This window comes from Tetrao urogallus, assembly GCF_951394365.1.
Source record: "Tetrao urogallus genome assembly, chromosome: 16".
NCBI lineage: Eukaryota > Metazoa > Chordata > Aves > Galliformes > Phasianidae > Tetrao > Tetrao urogallus.
This window is the reverse complement of record NC_136829.1, coordinates 7,317,294-7,336,467: the sequence shown is the minus strand read 5'-3', so window position 1 is coordinate 7,336,467 and position 19,174 is coordinate 7,317,294. Positions and strand designations below refer to the sequence as shown.

At 39.5% G+C, this 19,174-nt stretch overlaps 1 protein-coding gene across 1 annotated transcript in view; it reads right to left on the bottom strand.

The window, feature by feature from the left end:
- Positions 1–18,533, bottom strand: part of PHACTR3 (phosphatase and actin regulator 3) — a gene marked incomplete at both ends in the record, with an annotated part of 93,687 nt that extends 75,154 nt beyond the window's left edge. The window contains one exon of the mRNA XM_079543206.1: positions 18,425–18,533. Coding sequence (XP_079399332.1) covers positions 18,425–18,533 — 109 coding nt within the window. The remainder of the gene's footprint in view (positions 1–18,424) is intronic.
- Between the last annotated feature and the right edge of the window lie 641 nt (positions 18,534–19,174).

Genomic DNA, 19,174 nt, shown 5'->3' with positions numbered 1-19,174 from the left:
AAAATAAACAGAAACATAAATATAACAGAAAAAGGCATGTAACTGGTTGAAATACTTAGAGACTTCCCTTTACCTCTGCATTAGGTAAGCATTTGCCTCTATGGGAAGAAAATAAGCAGTTAGATAACTGTCATTCCATTTGGATTTGCCCACTGCTCAGGAACTTGTGCTACTAACAATTATGAGATGTAGGAGGACTTCCTATTTTCCCAGATCTCCACAAAAACTGCAGCAAGAACTGCAATTCATACAAACTCAGGCATGGGCAGGATACTCAGGACTGTGATCTAAGAATCAATAACCTTCTATAAAAGCAACAGGCTTTTTTCATTGTCGTTTTCATGCACCCCATTCAGTTTTGTTTTATGTACATATTTGTATGACCAAGGATGGATCTTCAACAGCAAATTGAGATTGTTTTCCTATGATGTTGCACAGAACTATCTTCTTGCTTCAAACACTGTAAAAGACAATTACCCTGACAAGAAGCTACCTTGCTTCTCTTCTCCTCCCCTGCCCAGAACAAGCAGTTAAAACAGATTTTAAAGATAATGGGGGTGTATGTGGGAGAGAGGGAAAGATAAGAAAAGAGAATATGCCAGTTCTTCAGCTCGAGTTAACTGTCTTGATTCCACAGACAAGAGCCCTTTCCTCCAGCTGAAAAACCTCGCCCACTAGTAATCACAGGTAGCCAAGTATGTTTGGTACCAGTAATACTGCATATATCAAAATGGCTTTTCCTTACAACTTTTCCCCATTTGACTTTAAAGCCACCCATTACTGTTGTGATCGGTAAAAACTAAGGCCAAAATGAAGCACCATGGCTGGGCTGTATGATTGCTACCTTTCAGTACTACAATGCAGATTAAATAAGTGCCCACAGTAACTCCAGCAGTTTTTACTGACATCGTTCAGGCTGTGAATCTGGGCTCTGTGTGATTGTTTTACAATGAAGTTGGCTCATGAATGTCATTGATGCAGATGCTGGAGCACATTCAAAAATGCTGTGTTTCATGTATTGCTTTTATCTTTACATACATTTGAGTATTTTTTTCTCCCCTTTAAAACAGCTCATAGTAGGTAGAGCTAAAAATGATCTAATAGCTTCAGTGCTGTTTCATGCCACGCGTGAAATTCAAACTGTGAATATAAAAAAGAGATCTTTCTCTTTAATTCTCATTTTTAACTGGATTGAGAAAGGCAAAACCTGTTCACATTTCAAGCCAGCATCAGTTAAATAAAATACCATCTGAAAGTCTGCAGAAGGATCATCTGGGGAACTTAAGACAAAACTAGGTTTTTTTGACTGGCTGAGAAAGCAATACAAATTAGCAGTTGCTAATTAAGATAACAGAGTGACCTTAATTTGTTCGTACATCCCTTACTGCTTTAGTTGGATGCAATGAAAGCCAATATAGCTGAGCAAATATTTCTGATGAGTAATACATTTGCATCTTCTTACATACTATCTGCATATTCTCCTTGATAGAATTACAGTTTTCCTGACACCATCATCAATGTACACTTGCAAGATTATTTCTTCAAAATTGATATCAGTTTAACAGCCAAAGACAAATGGTGTGGCTCAGTTCTAGTCCAGTTCCTTATGTCAGCTCCCTCTTTGAGTGCAACTCTTAATTAAGTTTATTGGCACATGTGCAAAACATATGCTTGTTTATTCAAACTTTGCTTTGTACAGATGTTGCTTAATTCTATTAAATGAGAAAGACCACCATAAGTTTTAGGAGAAATTAGCCAAAATAAGAATAGATGGAACCATTTGAATGACAATTCAGTACCTTGTTTGTGGGAATTTCAATATTTTGTCTTCTTAAAAACACTCAAATAAGAAACTGTCATTTGAATAAACATGGTTTATGATATGTTTCTCTTCGTCACAGTCCAACATGGGGCGTTCTGATATGTATGTATACTGAGATAATCCTGGATTTGTATTTTAGGTTGGCCCATAACCCGTATGAGTTTGGACTGGGGCATTCTGGAATGCACTCTGTGTGTAGCTGTCTGTCCAGCAGAGCTTGCTATAACTATGTCATCAGTGTCTTGGGTCATACTGTAATGAAGTTAACCATGTTCTATCCTCTAAACCTGCTCTAACAATTCAGACATTTAATCCAAGACCAGTATATTTTTTATCAATAAAAGGAATGGGAGCATACTGATAATTTCTGCAAAGAGACTTAATTGATAGTGCATTGGGTAATGAATGTCTAATTAATAAAATGAGAGCAGAATATAATGGATTTTTTCTTTGTTTGTACACAAAAGGCATCATTAGAACTCTTCAACTGTCATTAGCTCAGTCTCTTCTGCAGTGAGTCATTCTACTCCCTGAAGAAAGTCTATCTGCATTATAAAACTGCCAGACCATACAAATGATACAACTGAAACTTTCTGGATTTACCATTGGTTCTATGAACTTAGGGGATACTTTGGCAAGGCTGTACACATACAAGGCTGTATGTGTAGGACCACACTACGACAGACAATGTTATAATTAACTTGTGATGCTTTGTAAACTGAAATAATCATCTTTGCAATTTCATGGTAAACTGGGTTCTGTGGATATTTCAAGGCTAATCTCATCAGAATTTTCCAAAAGTAAAAGCATAAAAAAAAAAAATACATGTTTGGTAAGATTTCCTTGCCCTATAAAACATTCATGTCTGCTGTGATCTCTTGGAAGAACTACCTGATTTATTCTGGAAGGGAACTGACACGTCTTAAACGTGAAGAAACCAAAACTCAAAGTAGATATCCCTGATGACAGCTCCTGAGTTTGTGGTTCTTTTGGACAAGCTGAGTGATACTCAAATTAAAATGTAGCCCTTTGTAAATGGGCATGAGAAAAATCTGTCTTCTTCTTCTGCTCTATGAAGGTGATCACACCCTAGGGGTATGCAGCTCCAAGGAAACACTCCCTGTTTGAATCACTGTAGGATAACCTTTTTTAACCACTCAGATCCAGAGAGTTAGCCATGCTTAAAGCCATTGTGGCAAAGAGAAAGCAAAGTGACTGCTTGGAAACTGAAAACAGAGTGTAAAGAACAGGGATATGGAGTAATAGTCCAGTAGTTTGACTTACCAACGCTTAAAAACAATAACAAAATAAAACTAACAAAGGAAAATTGAAAAAGTTAAAAATAATAATAATTAAACAAACAAACAAACAAACAAACAAACAAGCGCAGTCAGTAGCACAGAGGTCAGAATTTGACCACATTGCTTTTTCTCCCTCAAGGTTTTTTTTTACCCTTGAGGGAGAAAAAGCAATGTGGTCAAATTCTGACCTCTGTGCTATTGACTGCATAGGAAGTAGGATCTTCCACAGGTAGTTTCTCAAGAAGGACCACAACGACAGATAATGGGATTTTTCAACATTCACTTTCTAAATTTTCTATATTTCTAGTAAATGTGACAACCCTAAACTAATCAAATACATTAAGAATCAGCCTTTGATTAAATAAAAGCCCTATTCCCCAACCTGTTTAAACAGTCAAATAGTCAGTTACAAATACAATAACTTGGTTGGAGCTACGTGATGGTGCGCTTAAAGGTTTTGAAAGTTCAGTATAAAATATTGCACAAAAATTACATGGTCATGGCAAGTATGTATGAAGGGAGTTCTTATGCATATAGTGAAGAAAATGTGTGAAATTAAATGCTGAAATATACAAATCATTTGTATGCACAGAAATCTCATGAGTGCATATGCAAACCACTCAAGTATGCCTGTTAGTTATTGTAATTGCCATTAACATGTGCAATTACTTGTTCTGCATTACAATTCTAGGGAATGGTTAAATCAGCCACAAAATTATGAATAGCTGAAAAATTCTACTTCTGTCCCCTGATCATTTCATCAAATCTCTTGTTGTTTAGTAAACAAAGTGTATATAATGGACTAACAAACTGCAAACTGTATGTGTGCTTGAAGTAGCTGCAGTATTCCCAGAAGGACTGAAATTCTGCTGTTTACAGAATAAGAATTCCACATGCAATAGCAGTGAAATTGTCCATCCCATGAGGCTTAGTCACATCATCAGGATGGGTTATTTGCCACTTCAAACGTTGGCTGTTTTGTTATATATATAAATACACACACATATATGTATACAAACGTCACTTTGAATTTGTTGATTTGCACGATAATGAGTAAGGCCAAACAAATGCACTGTAATATTTGTGATTCCAGAGCTGCTGCCACTTTATGAAAATGATTATATGTATATCTTTGGGAAACAATTGCTGTAAATAACCCACCTGTCATGAGAAATAATCCTAAATAACACACTTGCCACCTCAAATATACTTAGATGGCAGTGGAATAGATGAAGCCTTCTTCACATCTCGGAAGGCAGAGTGAGTTCTGAGCAGAAGAATAATGAAATGAAGCAGCTACTTAAAACCACTCCACACACACTATTTTGAAGTCAGTGCTTTGAAGTCATACCTCCTGAAAGCTATCCAAATGACAAGATAAAAGCTGGAGCACTGGGTCAGTCATCAGGTTTGCTGTATGGGTGGAATACCTATACAGGAATCTCAGTGCTATTTCAGGACGATACGAAACATCCAGGTTATCAGTGAGATGGGTTTTTTGCACAGGTGTACGTTACATCAAAATGAGGGATAAAGATGTTGATTTTGAGAAGGTCTAATTAAAAATTTCACAATGAAAGTCATGATTTTAAAGTTTGGACCACCTGTGCTATGATGTCAGCCCCCCTGAGAATGGGGTTGCTGATTTGTGGTACCCTGTTAGTGCAATATCTGACTGAAAAGCTCTAAGCAAAAAATGCAGTATTGCTATTTGCAACACAAAGATGACAAATTTTGAAGATTTTAGCATATGCTATTATATACAGGAAAATCTTCTAGTAGCAGTTTTTTACCCCTTCTAAACAAATTCCTTTATCTCTAAGACTGTTTTTGAACGTCTGCTCTCTAGCACTTCCCTTTGCTGTCAGCTTATCAGGAGCTGTTAGCTCCCATATCTCTGATTCCATAAGAGACAGAAGCCCAGGACCAGCTGCCCAGTGCATTCATGACTAAATGCCAACCCTAATGGAGTTGTTACAGGCTTTTTGGAAAGGTCTTCCAGAGTTGTGTAACAGCACAGTTTGATTTATGCCATAAAGCAACTTCCAAAAAGTTGTCAATGATTGCAAAAAAAAAAAGCTTTACTTACTGTAGCTATATAAACCTTGCCTAGTAGCTAGCTGTTCTTTCAACAATGTAAATATGCAATTACACGTCCATTCACCAGCACTGCAGGTGCAAGCTGAGCAACAGCATGTGTATAAATGTGTGTGGGTGTGTAAAGACTTCATTATGGTGATTTGTTAGCACAGTGAGTGAAGCTTTATGTCTAATGAATGTGTAAATTGGGTTCTTAGCTTGTTTGAGTGAAAAACAGTTCTACCACTTTGTGTCTTTAGCCTATTCCTCTCAAAAAGAAAAGAACTTGGAAAAGGAGGAAGGTAGTTCCATTTCTTGTCAAAGTAGAAGCTTCACCTAAAACCTAATCCTGCTTTCTGGTACTGTCCTCACTGAAGAAAAGTGAATACAAAGAAATTAGTTTTCTTGAATGATATCTTAATTGTATGCATGATATGCTCTTATGTAGTATTAGAATAAGAGGTGTCGCATCCTGTGTTGTCATTTCTGGGACAGAAAACTGGGACTGCTAGCTAGCTTTAAATCATTTCTGGCATTAACGAGATTCTGACCAGAGGCTCTCTTTTATATTCAGGATATGCACTGCATTATTTCTTATTATATCACAATACACTGCAAAGGAAGAGCTAAGTCATCAAGACTAATCCTTTAAATCTTTCTTTCTTTACCATGTCAAACAAAATAAGACTATGCCATATTTCCGTAATCTCTCTTGTATTATGAGAATATGATGATCTGTAAAACAACAAAATCCTTAAAATGCATGCATTCCTGTTGGCTCTGATACGTTTTGCCTTGTCTCCTTCTGTTAGAAGAGATAATTCTAAGTCTGTATAATTTCATTTTAACAGGCACTATCAGGCTAAAAATCATATCATTAGCACAGAGCAGAGCAGGAAAAAAAACCAACACAGTTTTCTGGTGTTTAAAAATCAGTGTTTGTAAAAAGACTTGATGCAGCACCTGAGGTTCTCCTTTTTCTTCAAGAAACTATCTAAAATGAAAGTTAACTTTGAAAATCTAGGGTACCTTGTTTGGCTTTTTTCTACTTGGATACATGTATTTAGATTAATCTGTTCAAAACTAGTTCTTGTTGTCAGACAATTTTACATCATCTAACAAGATCTGAAAAACATTTCTGCAATGCTTTGATGGCAAATAGCAGGGGAATTTCTTGAGTTAAATACTAATTAATTAAACCCACTAGAGGTAGGCCTCCATTTCCTTTAATAGGATAAGAAATGTACATATATAGAAAAGCATAACCTACTCATCAGAGATATGTCCCTATGGATAGAGTGAGAACATTATCTTATATGTATGTATTCCAAAATTTAGAATTAATTTCACTTTGCTGATATTTTGATAGCATCTTAGCTGCTAGGAACATATTTAATAACTTAACTCTCCAAAATCATCTCATCAGAGCAGCCAAAGAATCTATGACCTCAAAATGCATAAGCTCTTGGCAGCTTTTTGTGTGTATTTTTTTAAAATGAGTTACTGAGAAATACTTCTGAAATGCTCAATGGGCAGAGAAATAGAGAAAGATTAAAGTCCAGGATGGGAAGCGGAATGAATTTTCTGCAGGTACGGACGCAAGAGAGCTGATTATATAAAACAGCATCTCCTGAATACGACAGATTTGTAATGCCCCAGGTCATAGTTTTCTGGAGGTCTTTGAAGAGGTTGCTGAAGAAATAGAGGCCTTTGATGTATTGGACTAAAGCCTAAACACATCCTAGATGTAAGTGTTATAAGGCAGGAATGAGGAATATATAAATGAAACAGAAGAAGCTGTTTTCAGTAACTTGTTATTTTCTACTCATAGTTACTTCTTTGAGAAACAAGTTTTTTTCAGTCTCATATTGTCCACAGTAACTTTGGAGATTAAAGGCAACTTTCAACTAAGAATACGGCTAATGGTACAGGATGCTAGTGACTCTGTGTAGCAGAAATGCTGAGTCACAGCCTGAAGCACTGATGGAGCACCTGGTGGGAAGGCAGGGCCAACCCAGGGGAGTTCAGCTGTATGCAACGGACCTGAGTGATCAGAAGGGCTGGTGCCAGGATCCACCCCTTCCCACACCTCATTTAAATGTTGGCAGTGGGGGCAAGGGTGTCTTGTTGGAGATCAAGATTGTACCTCAGGCCCTTCAAGGGTAAGCAGATTCTTTCTGGTGTTTCTGTGTCTACAGTTGTTGCATTTGAGCTTTTCCTCACTTGCTGCAGCTTAGGGCTTTGCTATGCTGCTGTCATTGTTGTGCTTTCCATTGTGTTACACTATTACACTCTGCTAAATATTACCTGGGAGGAGTGGCCTTGGTGTGAGATCAGTTTTGTTTACCACCAAAGCATTCATGTAAGAGAGACGTTGTAAGTGCCTGAAGGAAATTGTTTTCAGCCAGACACTTGTTAGAGAGCAGAGGCTTTAGTCATGAGTAACAAATGGGTTTGTGACAAAGGTCAAACTGAAGACTAAAAATGGTGAAAGCACAGAAAGGTAGTATTTGTTGGGTTCTCTGTTAAGTTAGGAACACTATTAGCAGAAGAGCAATTCAAGAGGTGCAGTGGGCTGCTGCGTTTGTTCAGGCTAGCTCATGAAATGAACTCAGACTAGAAAGTGGAAAAACTGTAGAATACGCAAATGGAAAAGGAAGGAAAAGTTGCAACAAGCTTTATCTTTTCACGAGAGAATAAGAGAACATAGGAAAGCTTCAACAAGATAGGAGGAGTGTCATTTTTTCTGCGTCAGTCTTCAAAGATACTTTCTTGGAATAGAGAAGAGAGATGAGGATGCATTTCTGTTAAGCATTGAGGGCCCTTTTAAAATGTTTTCATTCACACAATATTCTGGATTTTTTGAAGGCCACTTAATACTTATTGAAATGATCTTTCTTTCAATTTACTTTTGTGATCAAATTATAGCACAAAATGTATACCGTAACAGTAAGAATTCTGTCTGCTATCTATCTTGACAGCTGTTATTCATGTACTCTGTTTGCCTACAGAAAACACGTGTCTGGATCATGTCAGCTGTTAAGTTAACCACTATTGCAAGGGTTCAAATAAACTAGCTGCAGGCAATGGCTGATGTTTGCTGCTATTGCAGATCTAGCAGAGTGAGGATATAATTTTTTATATCACACTAATCAATTCTGAATTAATATCAGTAGTTTACAATAAAATAGTAAGTTCTTCAGGACCTTTCACATTCCTAAATAATAGCAAATTCCCAGATGACAGAAGGTTCACTTATGTTCCTCACTTGCAGAAGGCAATGTTACAGACTGACTTCCTCTCTAGAATGAAATATTTCACATGTGAAATCTGAAGCGACATGAGTAGTTTATCTAAATTTTTGCATTAATTTTCTTGAGTTAAATGAGAAACTTGTTATTTTAAGCTCATAGTCTACAAGTGGAGAATTTGTATGGAGTGAATACTAGGCTCTATTTCATCTTCTCTAGAGCTTTCTCTGCATAGATAGTATTCTGAATATTTGTTCTGTACTTCTAGATATTGTAAAATAGAGGAAAAACAAATGAGCAACTGTGACAGAAGTAAACGCTTCAGCTGAAGTTGAAATGATTCAATTGAGAATGGGATGCCTTTCTTCTTGAAGTTTCTGCAATGCCAGAAAGTTGTTACCCCAAACCGCATAGTTGCTAAAATGGAAATATATATATATTTAGAATATTTTATTCCATCACTATAAATGCAGAATTCACATAATTATAGAAGTCCTGCCTGTAACTTCAGAGAAACCCAATTAAGTCAAGCTTACGTACATTATCATGCATTCTGAGCAATCCAATTAGGCAGAGGATTTCAGTAGCTGAAGATAAGTTTAGCTTGCAGGCCTAAATTTGTGAAACAATCCCAAGAACTTGGATTCCCAAGGCCTGCCATTAAAAGTCTGTTCAGCTTTGCTCCCCACTTCCACAAACATCCCTGAAATGCCCCCCATTCCTGCCCCACTTTAGCAGTGACTTAGGCACACTTAACTGACTGCTTTTTTTCAAGCTTCTACCATCACTTTCTCTCTGCTGCTGAAACAAATAGGAATGGTCAGGATTCAAAGCTTTCAATTTATCTGCCGTGCTCAAAATGGAGGGGGCATGTCATCACAATGCTGACTGTTCAGCAGTGTACCTGACCATGACATGCTGGTTGAGGAAAAAATATCTCTTAATTATTTCCTTCCTCTGCTCCATACATCACATTTCTCAGGGCCAACTGAAATAATGATGTCATGCTACATATTGTGATAGAAACTTTCCAGACTCCAGTCCTAAGCCTGTTGTCATCAGCTTCTGTCCCTTACCTCCCCTTCTCTGCCTGTCACACATAAGCATGCACACTTTACCTTTGCAGGTTAAGGTATTCTTATGTGGTGTGTTTACTTATTGCAAAGCAATCTCATCATCTCTCTTATGTGATAAGACAGGTAAATAGGGAGGAGAGTTTGATTCCCCTGTAGACTTGGAGCAAACTCTTTCTGTTGGAAAGCTCTGCTCTATGTAAATATTCTATACAGATTCATATCATGCATGATAAAAAGATTGATAAGTACCTGGAGGAGCAAGAGGCTTTCTTCCAGAGTGACATCAACTAAGATTTTGTCTGAATTTCACCAAGAAAGCAGGACTGGTTCTAGATGGTGAATGAACTTGCCCAAAGCATCAACGTTGATGTATGTTACGTGAGCTCAGATACAGAAGACTGACTAAATATTACACTTTGTCTTCAGGTGTCTTCACTCAGCCACCCCTTGCTTTGCTTCCAGTCTGCATCTAATTTCAAAGCTAGGCAAGCATGTTCTCCCTAAATAGCATCATCTTGGCATGGTCAAGAACACTTTCCTAGACCAGATGGACCACTGTTGTGACCCACAAGAGCATTCCTCATATTTTTATAAGAACTTAAAATGTCTCATATAGATTAAGATGAAGACTTCTGTGAGCAACTGAATGAAATGTGACAGACGTCACATCGACAGATCACTGCAGATCAATATAGCAAAGGCAGAGGGAAGATGGCAGGGCCTGAGGGATGTAGCAGCCCTCAGAAAAGGTTGAAGACTTCACTGGCTTGATGCAGTGCAGTGACCTAAGTCCAGCTGATGGTTATTGCAATGGAATGAGATTTGAGGGTGTTAAAATATAAGTGAACACGAGCTCTCTCTTCATTATATACACCATGAAGTGCTTTATGAATAAGAACTTGACTTCTTTTAAATCAGAGGTTTGCATGCATGAACCATGTGTGATTACAGGATTGCTACTGGAAGCAAGATACTCTTTGATTAAGATCATCTTACTGAAATATTTATGCCAACTCAATCATGAAGCTATTGACCTGCTTCAAGCAGTTATATGATTTGCTCTCTGGGGCATGTATAAATTGGGTGTACATCATACCATAAATCAACTTGAATTTGAAACAAAGGTATGGGATTTGAAGGCACAAAGAATCCATTGTATTAGCATATGAACTCTAGCTACATTTGGAAGCAAAACAAAAGTATCATATTTAGCTTTACTTGGTCTTTAGTATTTACAGATCTAACCTGCCTAGAAAACCTAGAGTAATTAATTCTAGCTATTAAATTTTAAAATGCAAAGCCACAAATGTGGTTTTAAAATGCCATAAAGAGGCAGGAGGGAGGAAGGGAATAATGGACAAATAGATATTTTATGACTTCAGTTCTCTGTCAAGTTCCCAGCAACCTCTGCTTGCTATGAAAAAAGGGTTTTAGAAGGTAGATTAATTGCAGAGGGGAAGGAAAAGCATTAAAAAAAAAAGATTAAAAATCCCTTTCCATCTTTCATCAAAAAGCCCATGGCTTCCTTTTGTTCTTCTATTAAATGAAACAGCTTTCAGCATAAAGACTCAATTAGCAAAGGCTTTTAACAAATAGAAATCCTTGTGCTAATTCTCAAAGTCAGAGATCAGACTTGCCTGTGTCCCGTGCATAAGCTGTTTTCTATTGTTATGACATGAAGCTAGGGAACAAGAAACTGGCAGATACATTAAATAAATTATTTTTAAAAAAAAATCAATATTACAATGAGAACTGGGCCTTACAAAATCCAGAGTCAACTTCCAGTGGTGTCACCGGCTTGCTATAAAAACTCAGAGAAGGAAATTAATCTCAATTCACCATGTGGAAAAAAAAAAAAAAAAAAAATGAGAACCTCTTGTTTTATTCTGCTGCTTTATGTCTTTTCCAAATTAGAAAAAGCTAGTTAAAGTCAGAACAGTTTCTCTTTATATGCTGCACAGCAACTGGCACAATAGAGCATTATGTCAGTTATGACCCATAGGTATTACTCAGACTAGAAATCTATGCTGGAGAATCTGAGCCTGAATCTTTTTTTTGTAATCTCTGACAGCTCTTTTATGATACATAAGAAACATCTGAAGAGGTAAGGAGAGAAACAGAAATGCCCTTTGTATTGAGTATAGAAGAGACCTGTAATACTTCTGCGTGTTGTATGAGATACTGCAACTGTAAAGAAGCCCTTTTTCAGTCAGACAGCTTGCTTTGATGGTTGTATCTTTAGGACCTAAGAATTTCTTCAATTAGATGCAAATGCATTATTTAATATCACTGTAGAATAGCAATAAGGAAAAAAGAACAACAAGGAAAAAGAACGAAGAACATTGTTTGCATACTGTACAACCTCATCCCCGCTGTTTGTAATGCCAGAGTAACGTCACAGTTGCTGAAACCAAACATAATTGTGAAGAAATTGTGTTTGTTGAACTAGGTTCCTTCAGGTGCATGGCAGAGGATTCCCAGGAACTAGAGAAGACAATATTTAAAACACGCTAGAACTAACAAACTTAATTCTGATTCAACAAGGGAAACAAAAGATGTAAGAACCTTCTAGATCAGATAACTAGTGAATAAGGTTTTCAAGGATATGCAGTTAGAATAGTACTCTAACTCTCATGCTCAAGTTTAGACCCAATCTTTTATGTATGCCAAGGAATTTGCTAGCAGCACTGAGAATGGGAGGCAGAGCAGGCATCTGGAGCAGCAGAGCACAGCACACAGGGTCTGCAATGTGGGAGAAGAGTGCAGGTTTCAGCTGTGTGACAATCACTTACGCTTGCACCTTTCAAAGTGGTGATTGATTGAACTGAATCTCACATGTGATTGTAATGATGGGAGGAAAACAGGACTCTGTTATTTTTCAAGGATTCTGGAGTGTTTATAGATGTGGGGGGAGGGGAAGGAAAAAAAACACCAGCAAGTACTTCCCATATGTTGACATGTTGTGAATTCAGACTGTTATGATGCTGTGTAATGAGTACTTCTACCTGTTGGTCAAAAGGGTTTAAATATATTTTCAGCAACATTCAAACTACCTGCCAACTTGGGTTTTAGGAGAAACAAAACTGTAAAATGCTTTTTTTCCTCATTACAGGTCTGTAGTTCATTTATGGAAGTCTAATATATGTCTAAATACACCTAGCAGAAGTAATGGTCAGGTCTTGGCAAAGCCTACAAACAATCCCAAACATGAACAGCATATTAACAGAATTCATTTCACTGCTACAAATCTTAGCATTAAGACATCATATCCCTATCTCTGTCTTGAATCCTAAAAAAAATAAACTGTAAAAAGTATTTACAGTTTCATTAAGTAAAATATCCAGGCAACCAGCACGAGGTAGTCTGTATTAAGCATTCATCTTGTTCAGTGATCTGCAGCACAATGACACCACACTGTTGTCATGAATCCAGACATGTGCCATACCAAAATTACTGGATATGTTCTACTGCAGTTTGTGCCTAAGTCCCATGTGTGGGACTTGTGTAAGCACCCCGTGTCCATTCTCCTCTCCAGAAATGGGGGGATTACTCTCCCCTCCTGGAAAGTGCTGGTGAAGAGCTGCCACAGACAAGTCATGCACCAGGGAGGAAAGTCTCTGAGGCAGGAAGAGATGTTCCACTGCAGGACAGATGAAGGGAGTTCTGTGCTTCCCTGCATGACAGGACCGTGGGTGCACATAGATCAGGTAGCAAGAAACTGGAGAACTGATGAGAAAGAAACAGAGCTTCCGAAAAGCACAACAACCCCTTTGTTACGTAGCATTGCACTACTTGGTGATATTGTGGTGATTCTTATGGTGCTATGTTAGGAACTGGACATTCCACAAATAACAAACGCCTTGGGGAGCAGTACAAGACTGAAGTTTGGATTTCAATAGAAATAGGATATTAAGTTGGAATGTGAATTAATATCTGCACATTTCTAGTCTCAACTGTGTGTTCCTCAGTAGAGTCCCTATGGTATCATATGAGAAACTAAATATATGTGGAACAGTAAGCTTCAGCTGGGAGCCCTTGGTCTGAGTTAGATCAGATACTTGCTGACTTTGAGTAAAAGAACTTAAAATATCACAAAACTTCATACACATGAAAAATATGGTGAAGTTATGGTGAAGTTAAAACCATTTCCTAGCTGAATTTTGGTCATAAATTCGTACTATTGGGAAAGGATGTAGGAGACTTGGCACACTTTTTTTTTTTTTTTTTTTTTTTTTTTAAAGAAGAAATACCATTCAGGGCAAACAAATTCTATTAACAAAACAGACAACTTGATACAGGAAAATGAAATAGAGACCGAAGTCTTTCTGGTAGAAGAAACCTATGAATATTTTCGTAGGTAGGCTGGCTCAAGCACTAGCATCAAATCAATGAAGTACATCATGGATAAGACTGCAAATCCCTGATTTAAGTTGCAGTGATCTGAAAGACTGCAGAATGATGACAGCACCAGCAGGCTAACAGGCAGGGCATCAACAGCATCTTTCTTTTTTTTCTTTTGTCCTGACATTCACTCCACTATCAATTTTCTAGAGTCTTAAGTACATGTTTTAACTTATGGACAATTACAGGTTTTTCTGAATTATGGGCCTGGAATGAGTAGTTTTACAGCAAAGGTCACTGGAGCAGATTTAGAAAGCTGTCACTAATTTGTATCTGCAGTCCAGTTGTACCCGTTTCTCTTTGCCTTTCATTTGTTTCTTACAAATATCCACAGCACAAACCTACTTTACTTTTAATATGTTTGAGTGTTTGAACCTTCCCTGCCATCAACTCCCATCATCAGGTAGTTTGCTAGTGTTTCGTCCTGATGGCTAAGGAGGGAAAGCATGACATTGCAATGGCTAACAAGTCCCTAGTGCTATGTGCAAGACTCAAACCCAGAGAACTTCTTGAAGCAATAAATATGTCAGTAATTAGCACTAATGAAAATCTTCATCAGCATAAAATAACCCTAATAGGTCTCTGTTAGGCACGTGGAGGGAATTACAGTTTATCCAGGCTAGCTTACAGATTTAGGAAGGAAAAAAAAAAAAAGAGGAAAAACTAGAAAATAAAAGTATAGAGTATTCCTATACTCGATGTTTTATAGCCTTGTAACTTTCCCTCGGCATCACTTTGGTGGCTTATATCCCTATAGTACCTGTCTCTTAAAAATATAATACAAAATATAAACATACAAAAATGCTTCTTCCTGTAATACTTTTGAATTTTGCGAATTAAGAACAGTGATGAAGGATTATGAATTATCCCATTTTCTCTCCTTGATTCAGTGCCCTGTGCTGCTGACCATGGAGCAACATGGAGTATTCTGAAGCAGCTTTAACTTGCCAGATGTTGACAATCACCACAGCTTAGCACAGTGATGGAGAAGGCTTCTCAGTCAGTCTTCTCCAACCAGAGTTCTAGAAATCACGTGAAAATAGCTGTCAGTGAGATCTAACACTGCTTGAGGAAATAACTGACTTGATTAAAGGGAAGAAACGTTAATTCCTTCCTATCTTTCTACTATTCCCTACGCAAAGAACAGGAACAATATGCACTGTGTAAATACTGGAGGAAGTTATCTATTTGTCACTGAAGCTTGCAGCAGATAACTAGCTCCATATTTTCTTCTCAGGCTGCAATTGTGGCATCTTAGTTGATCACTGTGAGGAGCTGCTGTTTCATTAACATAGGACCTAAACGAAGGATCTAAATTTGTATCTTTGCTTTAGATTAAGTAGCTGCTACCTGTCTCTAGTCAGGTTCACTGAAAGCCTTGTTTATCTTAATTACTACAGGAACATTTAATAAAATGCCAGTAATGTGCTAGTTTTTTAAAGGTCATTTTTTTCATGTTAAGAAATTCACTGTGGTCTGTAAAGATTACATCTCTTCCAGTAAATCAAGCTTATGGAATAGTTTCTCATTTCTTCAGTGAGTGCTTTGTGAAGAAAAACACAATAGATAATAATCTTTATTGTGAAGCCTCAATTATTTGATGCTTGGAGTAATTGCAACTTCAGCTGACAGCAGCCAGGATTTTGAGTGTCCAGAACTTCTCACATCTTCTAATGTCTCAGGCTATTGGAACCAGTCAGCTACTTAGTTATTTCATGTGTCACTGGAAGCAGAGTCCTCTTTAAAGAAACAGATCAACCAACAAACTTAAGTGTTTGTTTCTCGCGTGGGAAATTCCCTTTGAGATTTGATCTCAACCAACAGTTCATCAGAAAATTGCATACAACAGCTAACCAGATGACAGCAGGAAGGTGAACTAACACCTGCTGTCTTCAGTCCTTGAGCCTGATGTTTACATTACCCAGTATCACCTGAAAAGAGATTACGTGGTCCAGTGATAAAGAATCTTGAACTCACAGGACAGCCAGTCTTGCAACCATGCTGTGTACACACGATCAACTGTGAAGGTGATGTTTCAAGAGAGAGGAAAAATAAAACACTGCATCAGAGTTTTCTTAGGAAAATACATGAAATGCCTACTGGCACCTCTACATTCTCAGCAGTCTAGCATCACTGAAATCTCCTGGACAAAGCTTGGCTAAAATAATAATTAATACTGGTCAAGAAGAGGAGTACAAATTATACGAACACCAGGAAAATCTTTATAAAATAGGCAGACTTCATCTACCACTGTATTATCTACCTTGATATCCTTTCCTGCAGTAGACATAGTGAAATGAATTGGTGCAGAATAATCCCACCACATCATGCTTTCAGGAAAATGTTGCAAAAGGAGACTTAACCTCCAGCAGAAATACCTTATTCAAATGCCATACAAAAGTAGGAATGTTTCTGTAAGGATCCTTCAGTCATACCTTTATTTTGCTATTGGCTTATTTGCCTGCATAATTTAAACATGCATTTAACTCATACATTTAATTTCTTAAAATGAACAAAGAATCCTACATGTTTGTGCTTCTCTAACAGGCGAGTCTGTGAGCAGGACTGGGATGTAAACACAAACTTGGTAACATTCAGCACTCCTAATGCATTTTACTTAAGTCTTTTAACTTAAGAGTCCATAGACGTTTATGCTGACCACACAATGAGAACGGCAAAATTTTTCAGAATAACATTGTAAGATAAAAAATGTTGTATGGTTTAGCATATATAATTCTTACAGTTATATTTCAGGTTTTTGAGTGATTCTTTAAAATAAGAGTAAAATATTTAATTAATTTGTTTTATTATCAGGTGGGAACATGCAGATGCTCAATACTAACTGATAAACAAACTTAAGCAGTATATAGAATACCTGAAAAAGCTTACTGAACATCTAGCTCTATCGCTCATTATTTTTGCCCGCCTAAACTAAACCCATATGTATTTAGCACCTTTTGTTTCTTTCCACATATTGCATGTCTATCACAATACCTTAAAAGACATCCTTTCTTGCATATTACTATAGCTTCTGCCATGCAGTGGGACACTGTCCTACCAGATAAAGTCTGTTTTAGGGGGCGAAAAATGCTACTTAGTATTGATAATTCTTTCTCCTCACAAAAAAAAAAAAAAAAAAAAAAAAAAAAGTAAAATATAAATATCTTTGTCTATGTGTCAGACATGTTGTATACTTTCTTTGTTGCATATTTCACAAAGGTCCAAGGTCTAGCAGAAAACACCATAGGGGAATTAAAAGTGAGATTGAATATATAATCCTTTCATTAGTCACTTCTGCTTTCAGAAATCAAATGGCAGAAACATACATTCCTTTCAGTCAAGATTGCCCCTTTGGGAGTGAGTGGAGCAGTTCATGTTAGAGTCCTTTGTTCCCTTTACTTACGGTATTGGAACTGTTGGGCATTAGAGACAAATCATCTATTGTTTCGCTTAATTTAATTTGTATTTAATTCTAGACCAAGGTGCTCAGAATTGCTTGATTTTAAAAAAAAAAAAAAAAAAAAAAAACAAATAATTGAGAAAACTTAAAATAGTGACAAGTATTAACACACACTTTGGATCAGAAGGGAACAGTGTGGCAGGTGTATCAAAAACAGACTGAATCATTTTATTCACACAGTAATCTGAAATAAACCAGACCTGGAGTTCAGTCCCTAAATGCAGTTTTGCACTACCTCTTTCAGGCTGACAGTGCCTGACCCAGACCTATTTCTGGGTTTAGAATTCAGCATTCAGCAGGGAGTATCAATGCTCCATTCATTGTCTTGTGCTATTTTGATTACTCTTTTTCTCTTACAGGGCTTGCGTGATTGTCTACTTATATAAACCCAGAGTAAACTGGCTCTTTGCCTTTGCTCCTAGCTTATTGCTGGGTCTTCCTTTGCAATCACACCACATTAAAGCAATGCAGTTAATTGTTTCTTTTTCCTCTAAAGGGGTCGTCATTGCTCAGGTGCTGACATCTGCAATTACTGACTCACCACCCTAACAGACAATCAGAATTATTCCTCGAAGTGAAGTTGAGCTGAAAACATCATTAGCCAGTGTTAAAGGGGAGAAAAAGCCCCAATTTAATCAGAATATTATATGCCGGTAATTCAGCCGGCACCACCCTCTGTGGCCACACTTCGTAAGAAGATTACACTGCTCCCCATGAAGTGAGAATTACCTTCTTGAGGGGAGAAAGCGCTTAATTACGACCCTGCTGCCTCTCGTCTCCATGGTGATGCCACGCAAACAGCCCACTCCCTTCTACGCTGGAAGCCCCGACCCCCACGCTCTCAGGGCAGCCCAGGTGCGGCGCTCCCCGCGGAGCCCCGGCAGCACTCGGGCGGGAGCTGCGAGCGCAGGGCTCAGGGCTCCGCCGGCGCCGGTGCCCGCTGCAGCGAGCGCCTGCTTGCATCTCAGCGGGCTGCAAAGCGGCGGCGGATCGCGACGCGCCCCCCGGCGCTGCTCGGAGCGCGGGGCCTTTACCTGCGTGCTCCCCGGCCCCGGGGCCCGCGGGCTCGGTGAGGATGCTGGGGTCACTCTGCGATCTGCCTCGCGGGAGAAAGCAACCGGGCCCTTCTTCCGATGCAGCCATGAGGCGGCGGGCGGGAGGCTCAGAGGCGGGGGCGGGAGGAGGCGCTCATGGAGCCGGCGGCCGCCGGGGGACAATGGGGACGGGGGCGCGGCGGCGGCGGGGCGTCAGCCGGGCAGCGCCAGCCGCGGCAGCATCTTCCCGGCGCCGTCGGCAAGCTGCGGCGGGGCCCGGCACCGGGGAGCTCAGGGGACGGCCGAGGACGCCTCAGGGAGGGGCGGGTGCGCCATGCCTCCCGCGGGGCCGGGCAAGAGCCGGGACGCGAGCCGTCCGTCCGCCCGGATCCCCGCCGCCCCCCGCGCGTCGCTCCCGGAGCCGCCTCAAGCCGCCGCGCCGCTGAGCGCATCCGTCGGAAAACATCGGGATTCTCCCATGGTGCCCCGCGAGCGGCCGCGTGACGTCACGGCGGGGGGGGGGGGTGTGAGGGCGCCGCACCTGCACTGCACAAAGGCGGAGGCCGCCGCAGGTGCGCGCAGCTTCGAGGCTCCGCCCCCTCCCCACGGCACGTGACTCACGGAGGGCCCCGCCCCGCCCGGCGGAGGGGGCTGCGGCGCCGCGACCGCCCTGGGCCGAACCGCGCTGAGCCCGTCGCGGCTCGCTGTCCGGCGACGTCGCACGGTGGGACGAGCGGTTCGGTTTGAGAG